Here is a 25,255-nt window from a genome sequence, read left to right on the forward strand (position 1 = left end):
AGTGTTTTCACTGCACCACTCACCGCTGTGAGGTGAATCCCCCCCTGGGAGAGTGTTTTCACTGCACCACTCACCGCTGTGAGGTGAATCCCCCCCTGGGAGAGTGTTTTCACTGCACCCCTCACGGCTGTGAGGTGAATCCCCCGCGAGGGTGAATTCACTGCACCCCTCACTGCTGTGAGGTGAATCCCCCCCTGGGAGAGTGTTTTCACTGCACCACTCACTGCTGTGAGGTGAATCCCCCCCTGGGAGAGTGTTTTCACTGCACCACTCACCGCTGTGAGGTGAATTCCCCCCTGGGAGAGTGTTTTCACTGCACCCCTCACCGCTGTGAGGTGAATCCCCCCCTGGGAGAGTGTTTTCACTGCACCACTCACCGCTGTGAGGTGAATCCCCCCCTGGGAGAGTGTTTTCACTGCACCACTCACCGCTGTGAGGTGAATCCCCCCTAGGAGAGTGTTTTCACTGCACCACTCACCGCTGTGAGGTGAATCCCCCCCTGGGAGAGTGTTTTCACTGCACCTCTCACCGCTGTGAGGTGAATCCCCCGCGAGGGTGATTTCACTGCACCACTCACCGCTGTGAGGTGAATACCCCCCTGGGAGAGTGTTTTCACTGCACCCCTCACTGCTGTGAGGTGAATCCCCCCCTGGGAGAGTGTTTTCACTGCACCACTCACCGCTGTGAGGTGAATCCCCCCCTGGGAGAGTGTTTTCACTGCACCCCTCACGGCTGTGAGGTGAATCCCCAGCGAGGGTGATTTCACTGCACCACTCACCGCTGTGAGGTGAATACCCCCCTGGGAGAGTGTTTTCACTGCACCCCTCACTGCTGTGAGGTGAATCCCCCCCTGGGAGAGTGTTTTCACTGCACCACTCACCGCTGTGAGGTGAATCCCCCCCTGGGAGAGTGTTTTCACTGCACCACTCACCGCTGTGAGGTGAATCCCCCCCTGGGAGAGTGTTTTCACTGCACCCCTCACCGCTGTGAGGTGAATCCCCCCCTGGGAGAGTGTTTTCACTGCACCACTCACCGCTGTGAGGTGAATCCCCCCCTGGGAGAGTGTTTTCACTGCACCACTCACCGCTGTGAGGTGAATCCCCCCCTGGGAGAGTGTTTTCACTGCACCACTCACCGCTGTGAGGTGAATCCCCCCCTGGGAGAGTGTTTTCACTGCACCACTCACCGCTGTGAGGTGAATCCCCCGCGAGGGTGATTTCACTGCACCACTCACCGCTGTGAGGTGAATCCCCCCCTGGGAGAGTGTTTTCACTGCACCACTCACCGCTGTGAGGTGAATACCCCCCTGGGAGAGTGTTTTCACTGCACCACTCACCGCTGTGAGGTGAATCCCCCCCTGGGAGAGTGTTTTCACTGCACCCCTCACCGCTGTGAGGTGAATCCCCCACGAGGGTGATTTCACTGCACCCCTCACCGCTGTGAGGGGAATCCCCCCCTGGGAGAGTGTTTTCACTGCACCATTCACCGCTGTGAGGTGAATCCCCCCCTGGGAGAGTGTTTTCACTGCACCCCTCACCGCTGTGAGGTGAATCCCCCGCGAGGGTGATTTCACAGCACCACTCACCGCTGTGAGGTGAATCCCACCCTGGGAGAGTGTTTTCACTGCACCCCTCACTGCTGTGAGGTGAATCCCCCACGAAGGTGATTTCACTGCACCCCTCACCGCTGTGAGGTGAATCCCCCCCTGGGAGAGTGTTTTCACTGCACCCCTCACCGCTGTGAGGTGAATCCCCCCCTGGGAGAGTGTTTTCACTGCACCACTCACCGCTGTGAGGTGAATCCCCCGGTACAAGATGGGCATGCCTACTCCCCCACATCCCACAGGATCTGCTCCCTATTGTCGTGGAAGCAGCGCCTAGACGTCTCTAGACCGCTTTAAGGAGAGGTTCAGGGTAGGGCGCATTGAGAATTATGAGACCACTGTGGCCTCCGCGCCTAAGGGCCACGCCTCAAAGTCAATGGAGGGCAGATGAGGGCACCAACCTGCACATACATCTCTCTCAGCTCTCTCTGGAACTCTTGGGGGTCGTCGGTGATTGTGACCGGGCCAATCTCTGGGGAAGAAACACACCACAAATTATAAAACGTCATTAAGAAATACATACATACAGACACATACATAGAGGGCCTTTGAAGCAGCCCTCTACATTCATAAAAGGGCATTTGAGGCAGCCCTCTTCAGTCATTGGTCTGTTTGAATATCACTCACATTTTGCTTCTGCCCTTGGCAGCAAACAGCATTGGGCAATGGGTCAGCCAACTTCAGATATTCGGTCTAATGCCCTTTGACTAACGCCCTTTGACTGATCGCATGGGCACATCCATTAAAAAAGACAGCACTTCAGTGCCAAGACTTGTGGGTTAGCCCTTTATTTTTGCAGGTTCTCCTTCCGTCGGTCCTCTTTCGTTTCTTTTCTCCTGCTGTTTTATTTATTTTTTAAGACTGCCCAGCAACTCTGCTTCTCGCTCATCTGCACCGTGCCACATCATGTATGGTCGCTGCTTCTAACCCCAGTGGCCATCTTAGAATGGTATCGTTCATAGTGTATTCTTTTACCACTCCAAGACAGCCATCACGTTTAGAAGTAACATGCCGTCCATCATGGATTGGTACACAATGCACAGCACCTTCCAAGATGGCTGCCTACTGTGATGTTTATTGAATGACATATTGCAATAGTATTGTGCATAGGGTATCTATGATTTATCATTCCAGGAACCTAGCGGCCATTATAGAACAATAACACTAAGCAACATACCATTCTAAGATGGCCACCCGCTGCTGTGTTTAATTATATTTTATTGCAAGCATTTACCCGCCAAGTTTTTTTTAGAAGGCAACATTGTTCTCTCTCCATGACACAAGCACAGACTAAGGGACAGACTGATGGAGCCCCCCCCCCCCTTCCCCCTGACATGAGCACAGACTGAGGGAGATCTCTCGCTCTCCCTCACATGAGCACAGACTGAGGGAGCTCCCTCTCTTCCTGACATGTGCACAGACGAGGGAGCTCCCTCTCTGTCCCTGACATGAGCACAGACTGAGGGAGCTCCCTCTCTTCCTGGCAGGTGCAAAGACTGAGGGAGATCCTTCTCTCTCCCTAACATGTGCACAGACGAGGTAGCTCCCTCTCTCCCTGGCATCAGCACAGATGAGGGAGCCACCTTCCCCTTGACATGAGCACAGACTGAGGGAGCTCCCCCTATCCCTGCCATGAGCACAGACTGAGGGAACTCCCTCTCTTCCTGACATGTGCACAGACGAGGGAGACCCCCCTTCTCCCTGACATGAGCATAGACCGAGGGAGATCCCTCTCTCTCCCTGACATGAGCACAGACTGAGGGAGCTCCCTCTATCCCTGGCATGAGTACAGACTGAAGGAATTCCCTCTCTCTTCTTGACATGAGCACAGACTGAGGGAGCTCCATCTCTCTTCCTGACATGTGCAAAGACTGGGGGAGCTCACGCTCTCCCTGACATGAGCAATGACTGAGGGAACTCCCTCTCTCTTCCTGACATGAGCACAGACTGAGGGAGCTCCCTCTCTCTTCCTGGCATGTGCAAAGACTAAGAGAGTTCCCTCTCTCCCTGACATGAGCACAGACTGAGGGAACTCCCTCTCTTCCTGGCAGGTGCAAAAACTGAGGGAGCTCCCTCTCTCCCTGACATGAGCACAGACCTGAGGAAGATCCCTCTCTCTCCCTGACTTGAGCGTAGACTGAAGGAACTCCCTCTCTTCCTGGCAGGTGCAAAAACTGAGGGAGCTCCCTCTCTCCCTGACATGAGCACAGACTGCAGGAGTTCCCTCTCTCTTCCTGGCATGAGCGTAGACTGAGGGAGCTCCCTCTCTCTCACTGACATGAGCACAGACTGAGGGAGATCCCTCTCTCTCCCTTGCATGAGCACAGACTAAGGGAGCTCCCTATCTCTTCCTGGCATGTGCAAAGGCTGAGAGCTCCCTCTCTCCCTGACATGAGCACAGACTGCGGGAGTTCCCTCTCTCTTCCTGGCATGAGCACAGACTGAGGGAGCTACCGGTATGCCTGGCATGAGCACAGACTGAGGGAGATCCCTCTCTCTTCCTGACATGAGCACAGACTGAGGGAGCTCCCTCTCTCTTCCTGACATGAGTACAGACTGAGGGAGCTCCCTCTGTCCCTAACATGAGCACAGACTGAGGGAGCTCCCTCTCTCTTCCTGACATGAGTACAGACTGAGGGAGCTCCCTCTGTCCCTAACATGAGCACAGACTGAGGGAGCTCCCTCTATCCCTGGCTTGAGCACAGACTGAAGGAACTCCCTCTCTCTTCCTGACATGAGCACAGACTAAGGGAGCTCCCTCTCTTCCAGACAGGTGCACAGAAGAGGGAGCCCTCCTTCCCCCTGACATGAGCACAGACTGAGGAAGATCCCTCTCTCTCCCTGACTTGAGCGTAGACTGAGGGAGCTCCCTCTCTCTCACTGACATGAGCACAGACTGAGGGAACTCCCTCTCTTCCTGGCAGGTGCAAAAACTGAGGGAGCTCCCTCTCTCCCTGACATGAGCACAGACCTGAGGGAGATCCCTCTCTCTCCCCGCCATGAGCATAGATTGAGGGAGCTCGCTCTCTCTTCCTGGCATGTGCAAAGACTGAGAGTGCTCCCTATCTCCATGACATGAGCACAGACTAAGGGAGATCCCTCTCTCTCCCTAACATGTGCACAGACAAGGTAGCTCCCTCTCTCCCTGGCATGAGCACAGACGAGGGAGCACCCCTTCTCCATGACATGAGCACAGACTGAGGGAGATCCCTCTCTCTCCCTGACATGAGCACAGACTGAGGGAGCTCCCTCTCTCTTCCTGACATGAGTACAGACTGAGGGAGCTCCCTCTGTCCCTGACATGAGCACAGACTGAGAGAGCTCCCTCTATCCCTGGGTTGAGCACAGACCGAGGGAACTCCCTCTCTCTTCCTGACATGAGCACAGACTAAGGGAGCTCCCTATCTCTTCCTGGCATGTGCAAAGACTGAGAGCTCCCTCTCTCCCTGACATGAGCACAGACTGAGGGAGTTCCCTCTCTCTTCCTGGCATGTGCAAAGACTGAGGGAGCTCCCTCTCTTCCTGACAGGTGCACAGAAGAGGGAGCCCTCCTTCCCCCTGACATGAGCACAGACTGAGGGAGCTCCCTCTATCCCTGGCATCAGCACAGACTGAGGGAGCTCCCCCTTGACATGAGCACAGACTGACATGAGCACAGACTGAGGGAGATCCCTCTCTCTCCCTGGCATGAGCACAGACTGAGGGAACTCCCTCTCTTCCTGACATGATCACAGACTGAGGGAACTCCCTCTCTTCCTGACATGTGCTCAGACAAGGGAGCTCCCTCTCTCTTCCAGACATAAGCACAGACTGAGGGGGCTCCTCCTCTCTTCCTGGCATGTGCACATACTGAGGGACCCTCCCCCCCTCCCCATTGACATGAGCACAGAGTGAGGGGGCTCCTTCTCTCTCCTTGACATGTGCACAGACTGAGGGACCCCCCCCCCTGACATGAGCACAGACTGAGAGAACTCCCTCTCTTCCTGACATGTATACAGACTGAGGGAGCTCCCTCTCTTTTCCTGACATGTGCAAAGACTGAGAGAGCTCCCTCTCTCCCTGACATGAGCACAGACTGAGGGGGCTCCTCCTCTCTTCCTGGCATGTGCACAGACAGAGGGACCCTCCCCCTGACATGAGCACAGACTGAGGGGGCTCCTTCTCTCTCCTTGACATGTGCACAGACTGAGGGACCCCCCTGACATGAGCACAGACTGAGGGAACTCCCCCTCTTCCTGGCATGTGCACAGACTGAGGGAGCTCCCTCTCTCTTCCTGACATGTACAAAGACTGAGAGAGCTCCCTCTCTCCCTGACATGGGCACAGACTGAGGGGGTTCCTCCTCTCTTCCTGGCATGTGCACAGACTGAGGGACCCCCCCTTGACATAAGCACAAATTGATGGAGCTCCTTCTCTCTCCTTCACATGTGCACTGACTGAGGGACCCCCCCCCCTGACATGAGCACAGACTGAGGGAACTCCCTCTCTTCCTGACATGTGCACAGGATGTGGGAGCTCCCTCTCTCTCCCTGACATGTGCAAAGACAGAGAGCTCCCTCTCTCCCTGACATGAGCACAGACTGAGGGACCCCCCCCCTTGACATGAACACAGACTGAGGGGGCTCCTTCTCTCTCCTTGACATGTGCACAGACTGAGGGATCCCCCCTGACATGAGCACAGACTGAGGGAACTCCCCCTCTTCCTGACATGTATACAGACTGAGGGAGCTCCCTCTCTCTTCCTGACATGTGCAAAGACTGAGAGAGCTCCCTCTCTCCCTGACATGAGCACAGACTGAGGGACCCCCCCCCCTTTGACATGAACACAGACTGAGGGGGCTCCTTCTCTCTCCTTGACATGTGCACAGACTGAGGGACCCCCCCCCCCTGACATGAGCACAGACTGAGGGAACACCTCCTCTTCCTGACATGTATACAGACTGAGGGAGCTCCCTCTCTCTTCCTGACATGTGCAAAGACTGAGAGAGCTACCTCTCTCCCTGACATGAGCACAGACTGAGGGGGCTCCTCCTCTCTTCCTGGCATATGCACAGACAGAGGGACCCTCCCCCTGACATGAGCACAGACTGAGGGAACTCCCCCTCTTCCTGACATGTATACAGACTGATGGAGCTCCCTCTCTCTCCCTGACATGTGCAAAGACTGAGAGAGCTCCCTCTCTCCCTGACATGGGCACAGACTGAGGGGGTTCCTCCTCTCTTCCTGGCATGTGCACAGACTGAGGGACCCCCCCCTTGACATAAGCACAGATTGAGGGGGCTCCTTCTCTCTCCTTCACATGTGCACAGACTGAGGGACCCCCCCCCCACATGATCACAGACTGAGGAAACTCCCTCTCTTCCTGACATGTGCACAGGACGTGGGAGCTCCCTCTCTCTCCCTGACATGTGCAAAGACTCAGAGAGCTCCCTCTCTCCCTGACATGAGCACAGACTGAGGGACCCCCCCCCCCTTGACATGAGCACAGTCTGAGGGGGCTCCTTCTCTCTCCTTGACATTTGCACACACTGAGGGACCCTCCCCCTGACATGAGCACAGACTGAGGGAACTCCCCCTCTTCCTGACATGTATACAGACTGAGGGAGCTCCCACTCTCTCCCGGACATGTGCAAAGACTGAGAGGGCTCCCTCTCTCACTGACATGAGCACAGACTGAGGGATCCCCCCCCCTTGACATGAGCACAGACTGAGGGAACTCCCTCTCTTCCTGACATGTGCACAGACTGAGGGAACTCCCTCTCTCCCTGATATGTGCATAGACTGAGGACCTCCTTGTCTCTCAATGGCACGGGCGCACACCGAGGGAGCATCGTTCTGTCCCTGGCTCTATCAGTATGAGGGGTGTCTGCAGAATGCGGATGTGCCCCCTCCCCACCCCACCACACACATTCCTCGCACATCTGGAGCATGCCAGCCCTCACAGACACACCTGGAACGGTAAGCCCTGCAGTCACTGAGTTAAACGGCCTTCGTGGGCTGGTACTATATGCCCCCTCCCCCCACACTCCCTGCCCAGGTACTTCAACACTTGGGGCCCAATCCAAAAAGGTAAACTTAGACTTCAGGTCTAACCTTAGATTTCAGGTCCTAGGACCCGATTCACAAAGGTAAACTTAGATTTCAGGTCTAACCTTAGATTTCTGCTCTAGACTTAGGGCCCGATACACAAAGGTAAACGTAGACTTCAGGTCTAACCTTAGATTTCAGGTCCAAACTTAGGGCCCGACTCACAAAGGTGAACTTAGACTTCAGATCTAACCTTAGAGTTCAGGTCCAAACTTAGAGCTCGACTCACAAAGGTGAACTTAGACTTCAGGTCTAACCTTAGATTTCAGGTCTAGACTTAGGGCCCGATTCACAAAGGTGAACTTAGACTTCAGGTCTAACCTTAGATTTCAGGTCCTAGGGCCCGATTCACAAAGGTAAACTTAGACTTCACGACTAACCGTAGATTTCAGGTCCAAACTTAGGGCCTGACTCACAAAGGTAAACTTGGGCTTCAGGTCTAACGTTAGATTTCAGGTCCAAACTTAGGGCCTGACTCAGAAAGGTAAACTTAGACTTCAGGACTAACCATAGATTTCAGGTCCAAACTTAGGGCCTGACTCACAAAGGTAAACTTAGACTTCAGGTCTAACCATAGATTTCAGGTCCAAATTTAGGGCCCGATTCACAAAGGTGAACTCAGACTCCGGGTCTAACTGTAGATTTCAGGTCCAAACCTAGGGCCTGACTCACAAAGGTGAACTTAGACTTCAGGTCTAACCGTAGATTTCAGGTCCAAACCTAGGGCCTGACTCACAAAGGTGAACATGGACTTCAGGTCTAACCGTAGATTTCAGGGTCTAGGGCCCGATTCACAAAGGTAAACTTAGACTTCCTTAGATTTCAGGTCCGAACTTAGGGCCCGACTCACAAAAGTAAACTTAGATTTCAGGTCTAACCTTAGATTTAAGGTCCAGACTAAGGGCCCATTTCACAAAGGTAAACTTAGACTTCAGGCCTAACCGTAGATTTCAGGTCCAAACTTAGGGCCTGACTCAGAAAGGTGAACTTAGACTTCGGGTTTAACCATAGATTTCAAGTCCAAACCTAGGGCCTGACTCACAAAGGTGAACTTAGACTTCAGGTCTAACCTTAGATTTCAGGTCCTAGGGCCCGATTCACAAAAGAAAACTTAGACTTCAGGCCTAACCTAAGATTTCAGGTCCGAACTTAGGGCCCGACTCACAAAGGTAAACTTAGACTTCAGGCCTAACCTTAGATATCAGGTCCAAACTAAGGGCTCGATTCACAAAGGTAAACTTAGACTTCAGGTCTAACCTTAGATTTCAGGTCCAGACTAAGGGCCTGATTCACAAAGGTAAACTTAGACTTCAGGCCTAACCTTAGATTTCAGGTCTAACCTTAGATTTCAGGTCTGAACTTAGGGCCCAATTCACAAAGGTAAACTTAGACGTCAGGTCTAACCTTAGACTTCAGGTCTAAGCTTTGATTTCAGGTCCTAGGGCCCGATTCACAAAGGTAAATTTAGACTTCAGGTCTAACCTTAGATTTCAGGTCCAAACTTAGGGCTTGACTCACACAGGTTAACTTAGATTTCAGGTCTAACCTTAGATTTCAGGTCTAACCTTAGATTTCAGGTCCAAACCTAGGGCCTGACTCTCAAAGGTGAACTTATACTTCTGTGTAGGTTTTCGAATGTACCCATCAGGTCTCCCGTAGCTCGCAGACATTAATCGGCCTTAGGATGGACGGGGGACACCTAAAGAGTTGCGCCCCCCCCCCCATGACAGGCTGCCCCTCCCCTTGGCTGTAGTAGGGGCCTGAGTTACGCCCTTGTTGAAGGAACCAAGTAACTCGTACACAGAAGGAGCGAGGGACGTCCTTTTTCCACAGGCCTCAAATCCAGCCTCCACCCCCCATGGGCCCTAGTCTGCGCCCCAAATGCAATACACCCCTCGTCCCCACCTAACCCCACCTGCTTGTGATCAGAAGATGAGGAAAGGCTGCGCAGAGACTCTGCAGGCCGGTGGCAGTCACTGCATAAGGAGCCTGTGTGGCCAAAGCAGGCCGGTGACCTCACGTGGACCACCCCCATACACCTGACACAGGCCACATCTGTGAACACAGCACCCCCCCCCCCAACTTCTGGATACCTCCTTAGCACCGCCACGACCCTATTGACTTTAGCTCTTACCTCACTGCGGCCATGCCTGCTGCCTCCCTGAAGGTATGCCTACTTCCTCACTGAAGACATGACTGCTGCCTCACTGAAGGTATGCCAACCGCCTCACTGCAGCTATGCCTGCTGCTGCCTCACTGAAGACATGCCTACTGCCTCACTGAAGGCATGCCTACTGCCTCACTGCAGCCATGTCTGCTGCTGCCTCACTGAAGACATGCCTACTGCCTCACTGAAGACATGACTGCTGCCTCACTGAAGGTATGCCTACTGCCTCACTGCAGCCATGTCTGCTGCTGCCTCACTGAAGACATGCCTACTGCCTCACTGAAGACATGACTGCTGCCTCATTGAAGGCATGCCTGCTGCCTCACTGAAGGTATTACTGCTGCCTCACTGAAGGTAGGCCTACTGCCTCACTGAAGGCATGCCTGCTGCCTCACTGAAGGCATGCCTACTGCCTCACTGCAGCCATGCCTGCTGCTGCCTCACTGAAGACATGCCTACTGCCTCACTGAAGGCATGCCTGCTGCCTCGCTGAAGGCATGCCTGCTGCCTCACTGAAGGTATGCCTACTGCCTCACTGAAGGCATGCCTGCTGCCTCACTGAAGGCATGCCTGCTGCCTCACTGAAGGCATGCCTGCTGCCTCACTGAAGGTATGCCTACTGCCTCACTGCAGCCATGCCTGCTGCTACCTCACTGAAGACATGACTGCTGCCTCACTAAAGGTATGCCTACTGCCTCACTGCAGCCATGCCTGCTGCTGCCTCACTGAAGACATGGGTGCTGCCTCACTGAAGGCATGCCTACTGCCTCACTGAAGACATGACTGCTGCCTCACTGAAGGCATGCCTGCTGCCTCACTACAGCCATGCCTGCTGCTGCCTCCCTGTAGACATGCCTGTTGCTGCCTCACTGGAACCATGTCTGCTGCCTCACTGATGTCATGCCTTTCCGGTTATACCTCACTGCAGCCATGGCTGCTGCCTCACTGGATCTATGCCTCCTGCCTCACTTAAGACATGCCTGCTGCCTCACCACAGTCATGCCTGCTAATGCCTCACTGAATCCATGCCTGCTGCTGCCTCACTGAAGGCATGCATGCTGCCTCACTGAAGAAATGCCTACTGCCTCACTGAAGACATGACTGCTGCCTCGCAGAAGGTATGCCTGTTGCCTTACTGAAGGTATGCCTACTGCCTCACTGCAGCCATGCCTGCCGCTGCCTCATTGAAGACATGCCTGCTGCCTCATTGCACCCATGTCTGCTGCCTCTCTGAAAGTAGTATGCCTGTTGCCTCACTGCAGTCATGCCTGCTGCTGTCTCAGTGCAGGCATGCCTGCTGCTGCCTTCCTGAAGACATGCCTGCTGTTGCCTCACTGGAATCCTGCCTGCTGCCTCACTGATGTCATGCCTTTCCGGTTATACCACACTGCAGCCTTGGCTGCTGCCTCACTGGATCCATGCCTGCTGCCTCACTGAAGACATGTAAGCTGCCTCACTGCAGTCATGCCTGCTTCTGCCTCACTGGATCCATGCCTGCTGCTGCCTCACTGAAGACATGCCTGCTGCCTCAGAGCAACTAAGTCTGCTGCCTCTCTGAAGGTATGCCTGGTGCCTCACTGCAGCCATGCCTGATGCTGCCTCATCTCAGTCATGCCTGCTGCCTCACTGCAGTAATGCCTGCTGCTGCCTCCCTGAACACATGCCTGCTGCTGCCTCCCTGAAGACATGCCTGCTGCTGCCTCCCTGGAATCCTGCCTGCTGCCTCCCTGAAGACATGCCTGCTGCTGCCTCACTGGAATCCTGCCTGCTGCCTCACTGATGTCATGCCTTTCCGGTTATACCTCACTGCAACCATGGCTGCTGCCTCACTGAAGACATGTAAGCTGCCTCACTGCATTCATGCCTGCTTCTGCCTCACTGGATCCATGCCTGCTGCTGCCTCACTGAAGACATGCCTGCTGCCTCACTGCAACTATGTCTGTTGTCTCTCTGAAGGTATGCCTGTTGCCTCACTGCAGCCATGCCTGCTGCTGCCTCACTGAAGAAATGCCTGCTGCCTCACTGCAGTCATGCCTGCTGCTGCCTCACTGGAACCATGCCTGCTACCTCACTGATGTCATGCCTTTCTGGTTATACCGCATTGCAGCCATGGCTGCTGCCTCACTGGATCTATGCCTCCTGCCTCACTTAAGACATGCCTGCTGCCTCACCACAGTCATGCCTGCTAATGCCTCACTGAATCCATGCCTGCTGCTGCCTCACTGAAGGCATGCCTGCTGCCTCACTGAAGGAATGCCTACTGCCTCACTGAAGACATGACTGCTGCCTCGCAGAAGGTATGCCTGTTGCCTTACTGAAGGTATGCCTACTGCCTCACTGCAGCCATGCCTGCCGCTGCCTCATTGAAGACATGCCTGCTGCCTCATTGCACCCATGTCTGCTGCCTCTCTGAAAGTAGTATGCCTGTTGCCTCACTGCAGTCATGCCTGCTGCTGTTTCCGTGCAGGCATGCCTGCTGCTGCCTTCCTGAAGACATGCCTGCTGTTGCCTCACTGGAATCCTGCCTGCTGCCTCACAGATGTCATGCCTTTCCGGTTATACCACACTGCAGCCTTGGCTGCTGCCTCACTGGATCCATGCCTGCTGCCTCACTGAAGACATGTAAGCTGCCTCACTGCAGTCATGCCTGCTTCTGCCTCACTGGATCCATGCCTGCTGCTGCCTCACTGAAGACATGCCTGCTGCCTCAGAGCAACTAAGTCTGCTGCCTCTCTGAAGGTATGCCTGGTGCCTCACTGCAGCCATGCCTGCTGCTGCCTCATCTCAGTCATGCCTGCTGCCTCACTGCAGTCATGCCTGTTGCTGCCTCCCTGAACACATGCCTGCTGCTGCCTCCCTGAAGACATGCCTGCTGCTGCCTCCCTGGAATCCTGCCTGCTGCCTCCCTGAAGACATGCCTGCTGCTGCCTCACTGGAATCCTGCCTGCTGCCTCACTGATGTCATGCCTTTCCGGTTATACCTCACTGCAACCATGGCTGCTGCCTCACTGAAGACATGTAAGCTGCCTCACTGCATTCATGCCTGCTTCTGCCTCACTGGATCCATGCCTGCTGCTGCCTCACTGAAGACATGCCTGCTGCCTCAGAGCAACTAAGTCTGCTGCCTCTCTGAAGGTATGCCTGGTGCCTCACTGCAGCCATGCCTGCTGCTGCCTCATCTCAGTCATGCCTGCTGCCTCACTGCAGTCATGCCTGTTGCTGCCTCCCTGAACACATGCCTGCTGCTGCCTCCCTGAAGACATGCCTGCTGCTGCCTCCCTGGAATCCTGCCTGCTGCCTCCCTGAAGACATGCCTGCTGCTGCCTCACTTGAACCATACCTGCTACCTCACTGATGTCATGCCTTTCTGGTTATACCGCATTGCAGCCATGGCTGCTGCCTCACTGGATCCATGTCTGCTGCCTCACTGAAGATATGCCTGCTACCTCACTGCAGTCATGCCTGCTTCTGCCAGACTGGATCCATGCCTGCTGCTGCCTCACTGAAGACATGCCTGCTACCTCACTGCAGCCATGTTTGCTGCCTGTCTGAAGGTATGCCTATTGCCTCACTGCAGCCATGCCTGCTGCCTCACTGATGTCATGCCTTTCCGGTTATACCTCACTGCAGCCATTTATGCTACCTCACTGGATCCATGCCTGCTTCCTCACTGAAGTCCTGCCTTTCTGCTTCCACCTCACTGCAGTTATACCTGCTGCCTCACTGAAGTCCTTCCTTTCTGCTTCCACCTCACTGCAGTTATACCTGCTGCCTCACTAAAGTCATGCCTGTCTGCTTCCACCTCACTGCAGTTATACCTGCTGCCTCACTGAAGTCCTGCCTTTCTGCTTCCACCTCACTGCAGTTATACCTGCTGCCTCACTGAAGTCATGCCTGTCTGCTTCCACCTCACTGCAGTTATACCTGCTGCCTCACTGAAGTCATGCCTGTCTGCTTCCACCTCACTGCAGTTATACCTGCTGCCTCACTGAAGGCATGCCAGTTAGAAAAAAATGGGAGTTCTTTTATCTTTCACGTCACTGGAACAATTGAATTATAGATTCTTAGAATTGTTTTTATCTATACATTTCGCTCTGTACTCTGGTTTGTAAATCAACTGAAAACTTGTACTCTTCTCTGTTTATCAATCGCCAGCGCCTGAAAACCCCCACGGGAGAACAGCCGCGCTTTATAAATACAGATTGATTGATTTATGATTCATCAATAAAAAAATGTAACCAAAAAAATAAAATCAATGGGAGAATGTGGACTCGAGGAGCTGCATTTAAACCTATGTTGTAAAGCGTGGCCTTGGTTTTAAAAGACCCATTAAAAAGATATGTGCATCAAAATAGTGCAGCACCAGGTGAATACAGGCAGCAAGAGACTGCAGGCTGATAGGTCATTGCTGACAGGTCACTGATGAGAGGTCACTGATGAGAGGTCATTGCCGATAGGTCACTGCTGATAGGTCATTGCTGACAGGTCACTGATGAGAGGTCATTGCCGATAGGTCACTGCTGATGGGTCACTGCTGATGCAGGTGGGAGGAGCGTGTGAGACACTTGACTAAGATGGTAACGTGAGGTGAAACAAGCACTGGCAAAGCCAATTGGTCTCGCCTGTGTGAGAGCGATTGGCTTTGTCAATGTTTGTTAGCCATGTTGTACAGCAACGTGACTGCTGTTCAGCATGGGTAAAAGTTAGTGGCATAGAAGAGAGTGGCGTGGAGGAGAATGGCATGGCTTGGAGTTGAGTGAAGTGGAGTGTTTAGAGTGAAGTAGAACGTCGTAGAGTGGAGTGCCATATAGTGGAGTAGAGTGGAGTGACATAGATAGAGTAAAGAGGAGTGGTGTAAGGTAGAGTAGACTGTCGTAGAGTGGAGTGACGTAGAGTGGAGTACAGTGTTGTAGACTGGAATGGAGTAGAGTGTCGTAGAATTGAGTTGCATATGGTGGAACAAGAGTAGAGTGGCACAGAGTGGAGTGGAGAAGAGTGTCATAGAGTAGAGTGTCATATAGTGTTGTTTAGTGTCATATAACGACTTAGATTGGAGTAGAGTGGAGCGGAATAGGGAGTCGTAGAGTGGAATGTCATAGAGTGGTGTATAGTGTCATAGAATAGAGTGATGTAGAGCAGAGTAGAGTGGAGTGGTGTAGAATGGAGTGTCATAGAGTGTTGTAGAGTTTAGTAGAATGTTGTAGAGTAGAGTGGCATAGACTGGAGTAAAGTGTCATGGAGTGGTGTAGAGTAGAGTGTCATAGAGTGGAATGGCATAGATGGAGTGGCGTAGAGTGGAGTGGTGTGCAGTGACGTAGAGTGGAGTAAAGTGGAGTGGAGTGTTTTAGAATGCCTTAGAGTGTTGTATAGTGCAGTGCTGAAAAGTGGAGTTTCATAGAGAGGAGTAAAGTGGCATGGATTTTTGTAGGGAAGAGTAAGAGTGGTGTTGAGTGGAATAGAGAGGTGTGGAGTGGAGCAAAGGGGCATGAGTGGAGTAGAATGTTGCTGAGTAGAGAGGCGTAGAGTGGAGTGCCGTGGAGTGGCATAGAATGGAATGACATAGAGTGGTGTGGTGTGGTGTAGAGTGGAGTAAAGTGGTGTGGATTAGTTTAGATAGGTGAAAGAGTGGCGTTGAGTGGAATAAAGTGGTGTGGAGTGAAATAAAGGGGCATGGAGTGGAGTAGAATGTCGCAAAGTGGAGTGGCGTAGAGTGGAGTGGAGTGCCATAAAGTGGAGTGGAATAGAGTCAAGTGTCAGAGTGGCATGCCACAGAGTGTCCTAGAGTGGAGTAGAGTGTTGTGGAGTAGAGTGACATAGAGTAGAGTGGCACAGAGTTGAGTTGCATGGACTGGAATGGCGTAGAGTGGAGTGGTGTGGTGTGCAGTGGTGTAGAGTGGAGTAAAGTGGTGTGGATTAGTTTAGAGAGGTGAAAGAGTGGCATTGAGGGGAATAGAGTGGTGTGGAGTGGAGTAAAGGGGCATGGAGTGGAGTAGAATGTTGCAGAGTGGAGTGGCGTAGAGTTGAGTGGAGTGCCGTAAAGTGGAGTGAAATAGAGTGGAGTGGTGTGGAGGGCAGTGGCGTAGAGTGGATTAAAGTGTCAGAGTGAAGTGGAGTGGCATTGAGTAGTGAGGCACAGCATGGAGTAAAGTGGAGAGGCATAGAGTGGAGTGTCATAGAGCAGAGTGGTGTAGAGTGGAGGGGCATAGAGTGGACTAGAGTGTCGTGGAGTGGCGTACTGTGGAGTGGCATAGAGTAGAATAGAGTGGAACAGAGTGGAGTAGTGTGTTGGCTAGTGGAGTCGCCCAGAGTGTCAGAGAGAAGTGTTGTAGAGTGAATTGATATCACTATTACATTTGAACAGACATACAGTCTTACTGATAAAACTGTGCAGCACTTTAACGATAAGGTGTGGAAATCGGCCCCACCGAGCGTATTGATTTGTTTTGACCATATTGTAATATTTGTTTTCCCCACACCTCAGAATTACAAGATATGTGCTTCATTTATGCTTTCCTAAATCTGGAATAATCTGAAATATTTTTACAGTTTATTGACTGCCATTTACATTTTGTTATGTGCTCGAAAAAACATAGCACCCCACAGCCTCCCTTCCAACCACCAATGCCCAGCATGATTGCCACAAACATCGCCCTCACTTTGGTGGCAGAGAAACTAAAATAACCCCCAGCGTTCTTCCAAAGACAGTCCTAACATCTGACCCCTGACTTTCAATGCACAGCAAATATGACAAGATTTACATAGACAAACATTGAAAGGCCTGTTTATTGCTCATTCACTTCCGACCTCCAGCATGGTTATTCGGGGGTGCTTTGGTTCCCCCGATTCCCCTACTTTCAGTGCCTAAGGCATGTGCCGGAAATTGAGGAAGAGGATTGCTTTAGTTTGCAATTAGTAAAAAGCAATTACCAAAATAAGCAAGCTGGAAGGCAGAACATTGTTCCTCAGGCATGGGGGATTGATGAACCAGTAGAGGCAGAGATAAGTAGAGTCAGTCAAGCAGAAGGATAGGAGGCAGGAAGCCCTATCAGAGAAATACAGCAAGCATTTACTGCTGTGAACCAGCATACGAGGGAGACAACCGAAAACAGATGTACTCTTGTGGAGTGTCTCACGAAAAAGAAAAAAAGAGTTCCCAGAAAGCAAGCACTCATGGAAGACAACAAGGAGCCAGGCCATAGCGAAACACGCGCCAGGGGTTGCTGTTACTCATTCCAGGCTGGCCTGGATGGTATTTTGCCAATCCACAGCTGTAATACAGTGCCCGGAGTGGGAAAAGACCTTCGTCATGGATGGCACTCTGCTTCTTTTTTGTATAGATAGATGGATGGACGGACGGACGGACGGACAGACAGACAGACAGACAGACAGACGGACGGACGGACGGACGGACGGACAGAGATAGATAGATAGATAGATAGATAGATAGATAGATAGATAGATAGATAGATAGATAGATAGATAGATAGATAGATAGATAGATAGATAGATAGATAGATAGATAGATAGATAGATAGATAGATAGATAGATAGATAGATAGATAGATAGATAGATAGATAGATGGATGCATGGCGGACTCACGGGACATTTGTAGGATTTTATCTGAGCACTGCCTTCTTCAGTACTCATCAATCGGCACGATGTATTGAATGGAAAATACTTTCATTGGAGGACACAGAAACGTAACCAACAAGAAAGGACTACCATTCTTAGTTCAGATGCCAGCATTGTCGGCCGCCATGCCAGTGTGTAAATTCATTTCTCCAAACGAAATGGAAGACATTTCATTTTTCATTATTTCAAAGTTCTCACAGTCTCAGATGCAGCATTTGCTCTTGCATAGAGTGAAACATGGAAACGCCTGCTGTACCTTGCACGTAAGCTGGATCAATACAGTCCTTTCAAAGATGAAAGGCCACTGTTCCCCCACACTAAAGGTGCCATATACCGGTCTCGCTGTCCCTTGCCACTGCCGCAGTTTAGATTTAGTATGGTCCCGTAGGTTTTAGTCTGTACGACTAAAATCCATTAATTCAATAATCAACAACCTTTCCGGTCGATGGGTTTGTATTTACATTCAAATGTGGCATTTCTGGTAGTAATTGAATTGTATGTTCATAGAGTCACAGAAAACTGCCACACTCTGGACGGGCGCCTTCTCGGCTGGAGTGAGGGTGAAATCCCTTTGGGGCCGATTCACAGAACTAATCTGAGATAAAATCCTAAACTTACTACTTTTGGTACCCACAGAAGGCATTTACTAGTAGTAAAGTTAGGATTCTTAACTTTACTACTACTAAACTGAGACAAAATCCTAACTTTACTACTTTCGGTATTCAGAAAAGGCATTTAGGAGAAGTATTGTCAAGAATCGTAACTTTACTACCACTAAATGCCTTTTGTGAATACCGAAAGTCATAAAGTTAGGATTTTGTCTCAGATTAGTTCTGTGAATCGGCCCCATAAATGACTGCCAGAAGTGCCGCATTTGGAATGTAAATACACACCTGTTTTCTATTGGATCAGACTTTGGTCCACTGAAGAGCTAGTACCTTATAGGGATGCACTCAAGGAACTGATAGCCCTCGATAAAGAAGTAGCAACCCCTGTCTAAATACAATAAGGGAACTTTCAGTCAAAATAGGAACGGGTGAATTATGAACGCCACCAGCGCAGATAACTAAAGTAGATGCCCAAAAAGTGAAACAAAGGTATTGGAAGGAAGTGATGCAAGAGGCCTGGAGAGATCACCTGGAGGGGATTATGTCTATATGGACTGTTTTTGAATCACAAAGGTACTCCGAGGTTTGAGCCCTATATGGATAGAATGTACCCCTTCCAAGCTGAATGTCTGTATGTGCAATATAGATGTGGCCTTCTCCCGCTGAGGGCTCATACCTCAAAGTGGACCAATGTACCTCCCAATTCCAAATACTGCCCAAGCATCCCACCGATTGCAGAGACAGAGGCGCACTTTCTGTTCTTTCATCCTCTTTATATGACAACACGCAAGAAACGGATGAATGCCATCTGAAGACGTATGGGGGAGGCACTGTTGGGGGACTGCAAGGATTCTACAAAGTGATCCAAGGGAACAAATAGCCTTTGGGATCTCAAGGTGTCTCTCTTGTGCATGGAACCAAAGAAATAAGGCCTGAATGAGATCAGAGCTCTGAATATTGATCAAGCTATTGATGTCATTAATATATTAACAGCTGGATGATCTTAAGTATACTATATGGAATCGTTTGTCTATATTATTTATTTAATTAATTAATAGATTAAGATAAGATTAAATGAATGATCTATTTCTGTTGAATACGTCTGATTGTTTATAATAGTTTTTGATAATTGGCAACTGGAGGGCTTCTTCAATATTTGTTTTATGTGATCTCAATGTGACAGTAAAATATATATATGTATGTGTGAATATTTATATATATATGTGTATATATATATATATATATATATATATATCCCAAAAATTGCCCAGCAATTGAGGCCTTATACATGAGAAACAGACAGCTTCCGATTCCGTAATACATCCTGTGGCCTGATGCGTTTCGGTGGACTTTCACCATCTCTTCAGAGGCCTCGTGAGCAGGAAAAAGTAATGTGCATGACTCGCCGCCCCTCACATTCTTAAGTACGCAGTACCTTAATTGGCCTCCGGTGTGCCAATATTGTTGCATTCTGGGCAGCGTAGTCTATTTAAGCACAATTTATCCCCTCCAGTGGGTTACATGCCCACGATTGCTTGCAGGATAAATGTTTTTAAAGCCCTCCATTAGGCTTCCCGAATCGGACTATACCTGTTTAAAGTTACAATTCGCAGTACCATTTACAGGGGGAAGACGCCCCCTGTCCGCATCCACAAACTTCTTAGGATGGTGCGATCCCTCTGCGGCCTGGAACCGCCGCATAAATATATCCCAAAAATTGCCCAGCAATTGAGGCCGCACAATACTGCGAAGATAGATAGATAGATAGATAGATAGATAGATAGATAGATAGATAGATAGATAGATAGATAGATAGATAGATAGATAGATAGATAGATAGATAGATAGATAGATAGATAGATAGATAGATAGATAGATAGATAGATAGATAGATAGATAGATAGATAGATAGATAGATACACACAGGCGACAGAGAGAGTAAAATGGAGGTCGGGCGGGTGCAGTAATAAAGAAAACTTACATCCAAAACAGATGCTGACAAGTGGAGTCATCTGCAGCTGCTCACATGTGCTGCACTGATATGTAATATCACCAGAAAGAGCTATGACCAGTGCTGGGGGCCAAGGGTGGACACAGTTCACAACAGCTGCCGAAGTTTAGTCAGTTTCAGGTTTTGGATCAAAACCATAACATCTTTGCAACCAACTTGTGTAATGTAACTGGAGCTCACATGAAGAGCCCCAGTGGCATTCGGCAGAGTTGGCGCTATACGCACAAAAAAACACAGAAGCACGTGGGCGAGAGAGAGAAAAAGAAAGCAATATGGGCGTGAAAATAGGAAGACAGTAGAAACAGGAAATGAATGTGGCATTACGGTCAGGGCTGCCGAGTTTGAAACTGGGGAACCAGGTTTGAGTCCCAGTGTCAGCTCAACATCCTGTGATCCTCGGCACATCACTTAACCAGCATAACAAATGAATGTAACTTTGTGTATTGTAACTGGTGCTCAAATAGACCACTCAATGCCCTTGGGATGAGTTGGCACTTTCTATATATCTATATCTGTATCTATATCTGGCCGCCGAAATGAAGCTGTTCTTGGTCCATGCTCCATGGCACAGACAAACACACGAACACTAAGTGAAACAATGCAACGACTACATTAAAACAACACACACTGATCAATGGGAAGCAAGGAAATGAGAGTGATGTTGAAGCTGACCAATGGCAAGTAACCGGCAGGCTCTAGGCCCTTTTAAAGTTTTTTTAAAGAACAATAGCCTCACTAGTGACAGTGCATATGCTGTATTAGGCAGACCTAAAAACATGCTCAATATCCTGCCTATAAAACCTGCGCTCGACCCACAGCCTGTAGGGCATTGGGCCTTCGGTCTACGTACCTCAAACCGTCCACCCCACTTAGCAGCAACATTCTGATGTACATTTTCTTTGTTTGGAACCATCTGGGAATCTCTGACGGTCTTGGATAGGAGGACCGCCAGTCTAATGCATTTCTATGGCTCTGCCAGACCCTAAATAAGGCCCTTTGACTGGAGACACAAGACACTCTTGGATAATTCACGCAGCTCCTACACTGTATTTAATTGCTTCAATGAATGGACACATTAGTGGAGCTGTAGGGTGCAGCTGCCACACTCTGCCTCTGGTCACTTCCATTTCTCTGCATGATTCTTCAACAAAGACCATTTAGGGATCTGGTTTTGGGCTTGAATACATATTTTTTCACCCCCAACCATTTTACCCTCAGTTTGGGAAACAGACTTGGAGAATGGCTTCTCCCGGTCTGTGGGGCCGTCAGCGTAAAAGTTCCCCTCTGACGGAGATCTGGACCTTAAATGTGGTAGCTCCCCAGAGGCTGCCCGTTCCTCGAACGACAACTGTAATAAGGTGGCTTATTCATTGGGATCGACTTGAATCCACCACAAGAAATAGGGACACCAGCTTGTCGGGGAAAAACTGTGCTAAAATGAATCCCAGGATAGCTATCGCAAGAGCAGACAGGCTTAGTTTGGGGAAATGTGTGACGCTTTTAGCAGTAACAAAACAGTTAAAAAGTCAAAACACAACACAATAAAAATCCCATAGCCAATTAATAAAATAATATGGAAAAATTGAATGAGTCAAATGACACCAAAATCACAAAATCAATAAAGAGAACCTTGAGATAGAACTGTTCAAACATTTATGGCAAAAAGCGACTATCAGAAGTCACCGTTCGTGGTTGGCCTGGATGGAGCAAGGCACGATCTTATGCCAGCGGCAACAGAGCAGAGGTTGGATAGGCTCAGCTAGGCGGGGGGGGGGGGGGGGGGGGAGCGGGGCCTCTGATCCCCTTTGTAATTCACAAGTACAGCACAGAGTGCATGCTGGGGGCCGGACAGGGTCTGATCCCCTTTGTAATTCACAAGTACAGCACAGAGTGCATGCTGGGGGCCGGACAGGGTCTGATCCCCTTTGTATTCCACAAGTACCGCACAGAGTGCATGCTGGGGGCCGGACAGGGTCTGATCCCCTTTGTAATTCACAAGTACAGCACAGAGTGCATGCTGGGGGCCGGACAGGGCCTTCCCCCCTTTGTAATTCACAAGTACAGCACAGAGTGCATGCTCGGGGCCGGACAGGGTCTGATCCCCTTTGTAATTCACAAGTACAGCACAGAGTGCATGCTGGGGGCCGGACAGGGCCTTCCCCCCTTTGTAATTCACAAGTACAGCACAGAGTGCATGCTGGGGGCCGGACAGGGTCTGATCCCCTTTGTATTTCACAAGTACAGCACAGAGTGCATGCTGGGGGCCGGACAGGGTCTGATCCCCTTTGTAATTCACAAGTACAGCACAGAGTGCATGCTGGGGGCCGGACAGGGTCTGATCCCCTTTGTAATTCACAAGTACAGCACAGAGTGCATGCTGGGGGCCGGACAGGGTCTGATCCCCTTTGTAATTCACAAGTACAGCACAGAGTGCATGCTGGGGGCCGGACAGGGCCTCCCCCCCCTTTGTAATTCACAAGTACAGCACAGAGTGCATGCTGGGGGCCGGACAGGGCCTTCCCCCCTTTGTAATTCACAAGTACAGCACAGAGTGCATGCTCGGGGCCGGACAGGGTCTGATCCCCTTTGTAATTCACAAGTACAGCACAGAGTGCATGCTGGGGGCCGGACAGGGTCTGATCCCCTTTGTATTTCACAAGTACAGCACAGAGTGCCTGCTGGGGGCCGGACAGGGTCTGATCCCCTTTGTAATTCACAAGTACAGCACAGAGTGCATGCTGGGGGCCGGACAGGGTCTGATCCCCTTTGTAATTCACAAGTACAGCACAGAGTGCATGCTGGGGGCCGGACAGGGTCTGATCCCCTTTGTAATTCACAAGTACAGCACAGAGTGCATGCTGGGGGCCGGACAGGGTCTGATCCCCTTTGTAATTCACAAGTACAGCACAGAGTGCATGCTGGGGGCCGGACATGGTCTGATCCCCTTTGTAATTCACAAGTACAGCACAGAGTGCATGCCGGGCTGAGGGACAGGGCCTTCCCCCCTTTGTAATTCACAAGTACAGCACAGAGTGCATGCTGGGGGTCGGACAGGGCCTTCCCCCCTTTGTAATTCACAAGTACAGCACAGAGTGCATGCTCGGGGCCGGACAGGGTCTGATCCCCTTTGTAATTCACAAGTACAGCACAGAGTGCATGCTGGGGGCCGGACAGGGTCTGATCCCCTTTGTATTTCACAAGTACAGCACAGAGTGCATGCTGGGGGCCGGACAGGGTCTGATCCCCTTTGTAATTCACAAGTACAGCACAGAGTGCATGCTGGGGGCCGGACAGGGTCTGATCCCCTTTGTAATTCACAAGTACAGCACAGAGTGCATGCTGGGGGCCGGACAGGGTCTGATCCCCTTTGTAATTCACAAGTACAGCACAGAGTGCATGCTGGGGGCCGGACAGGGCCTCCCCCCCCTTTGTAATTCACAAGTACAGCACAGAGTGCATGCTGGGGGCCGGACAGGGCCTTCCCCCCTTTGTAATTCACAAGTACAGCACAGAGTGCATGCTCGGGGCCGGACAGGGTCTGATCCCCTTTGTAATTCACAAGTACAGCACAGAGTGCATGCTGGGGGCCGGACAGGGTCTGATCCCCTTTGTATTTCACAAGTACAGCACAGAGTGCCTGCTGGGGGCCGGACAGGGTCTGATCCCCTTTGTAATTCACAAGTACAGCACAGAGTGCATGCTGGGGGCCGGACAGGGTCTGATCCCCTTTGTATTTCACAAGTACAGCACAGAGTGCATGCTGGGGGCCGGACAGGGTCTGATCCCCTTTGTAATTCACAAGTACAGCACAGAGTGCATGCTGGGGGCCGGACAGGGCCTCCCCCCCCTTTGTAATTCACAAGTACAGCACAGAGTGCATGCTGGGGGCCGGACAGGGCCTTCCCCCCTTTGTAATTCACAAGTACAGCACAGAGTGCATGCTCGGGGCCGGACAGGGTCTGATCCCCTTTGTAATTCACAAGTACAGCACAGAGTGCATGCTGGGGGCCGGACAGGGTCTGTCCCCTTTGTAATTCACAAGTACAGCACAGAGTGCATGCTGGGGGCCGGACAGGGTCTGATCCCCTTTGTAATTCACAAGTACAGCACAGAGTGCATGCTGGGGGCCGGACAGGGTCTGATCCCCTTTGTAATTCACAAGTACAGCACAGAGTGCATGCTGGGGGCCGGACAGGGTCTGACCCCCTTTGTAATTCACAAGTACAGCACAGAGTGCATGCTAGGTGCCGGACAGGGCCTCCCCTTTGTAATTCACAAGTACAGCACAGAGTGCATGCTGGGGGCCGGACAGGGCCTACCCCCCTTTGTAATTCACAAGTACAGCACAGAGTGCATGCTGGGGGGCGGACAGGGCCTTCCCCCCTTTGTAATTCACAAGTACAGCACAGAGTGCATGCTCGGGGCCGGACAGGGTCTGATCCCCTTTGTAATTCACAAGTACAGCACAGAGTGCATGCTGGGGGCCGGACAGGGTCTGACCCCCTTTGTAATTCACAAGTACAGCACAGAGTGCATGCTGGGGGCCGGACAGGGCCTGCCCCCCCCCCCCCCCCCTTTGTAATTCACATGTCCTTTGGAGTTTACACCTGTTTAAGGCATTGGAAAATGGAATGACTCCCACGGGCCCGTAGGGCCAAAGGCTGCAGACAGGAGCTGCCGGGAGGAAGAGGAGGGAAGCCAAGGGGTCTGCACAGTACCAGAGCCTCGCCTCTGCCCCCCCCCCCCCCCCCCATCCCCCAGAAGTCATCCATCCATAGAACAAGGATGTCTTCTGTCTCCTGCCGGAAAGACCCACATATGCGCTATTTATGCAGCTCTGTTTCAGAACATGAGGGGAGGGGCAATCAGGCATGGGGGGGGAGTGCCACAGGATGGCACACGAGTCAGCCTCCCAGTGTTTTGGACCCTCGAGGGTCCCCCATGCAGCCGGCCCCACTTCCGGGCAGGAGGAGGCGGGGGAGAGCTACATATACCTCTACCGCCCACTGATTACCCTCTTTTTATGCTGCCTTGATGCCGTTTGGCCGTCGACCTCGACTGTGGTACTGGAACAAGGAGCTGTGGTATTGAGGCACGGAGCTGGGGTACTGGGACATGGAGGTTGGTTACTGGGGCAAGGAGCTGG

General features: G+C 51.4%; 1 protein-coding gene across 1 annotated transcript in view; it reads right to left on the reverse strand.

Moving 5' to 3' along the window:
* The window catches only part of HMCN2 (hemicentin 2), a 769,579-nt gene that overhangs the window by 716,961 nt on the left and 27,363 nt on the right, over positions 1 to 25,255 (reverse strand). Inside the window, exon 2 of the mRNA XM_085613971.1 lies at positions 2,005 to 2,075. Within this exon, the coding sequence (XP_085470097.1) occupies positions 2,005 to 2,075 (71 nt within the window). The remainder of the gene's footprint in view (positions 1 to 2,004; positions 2,076 to 25,255) is intronic.

Source organism: Triturus cristatus, chromosome 1_2 (assembly GCF_964204655.1).
Source record: "Triturus cristatus chromosome 1_2, aTriCri1.1, whole genome shotgun sequence".
In the NCBI taxonomy this organism is placed as follows: domain Eukaryota; kingdom Metazoa; phylum Chordata; class Amphibia; order Caudata; family Salamandridae; genus Triturus; species Triturus cristatus.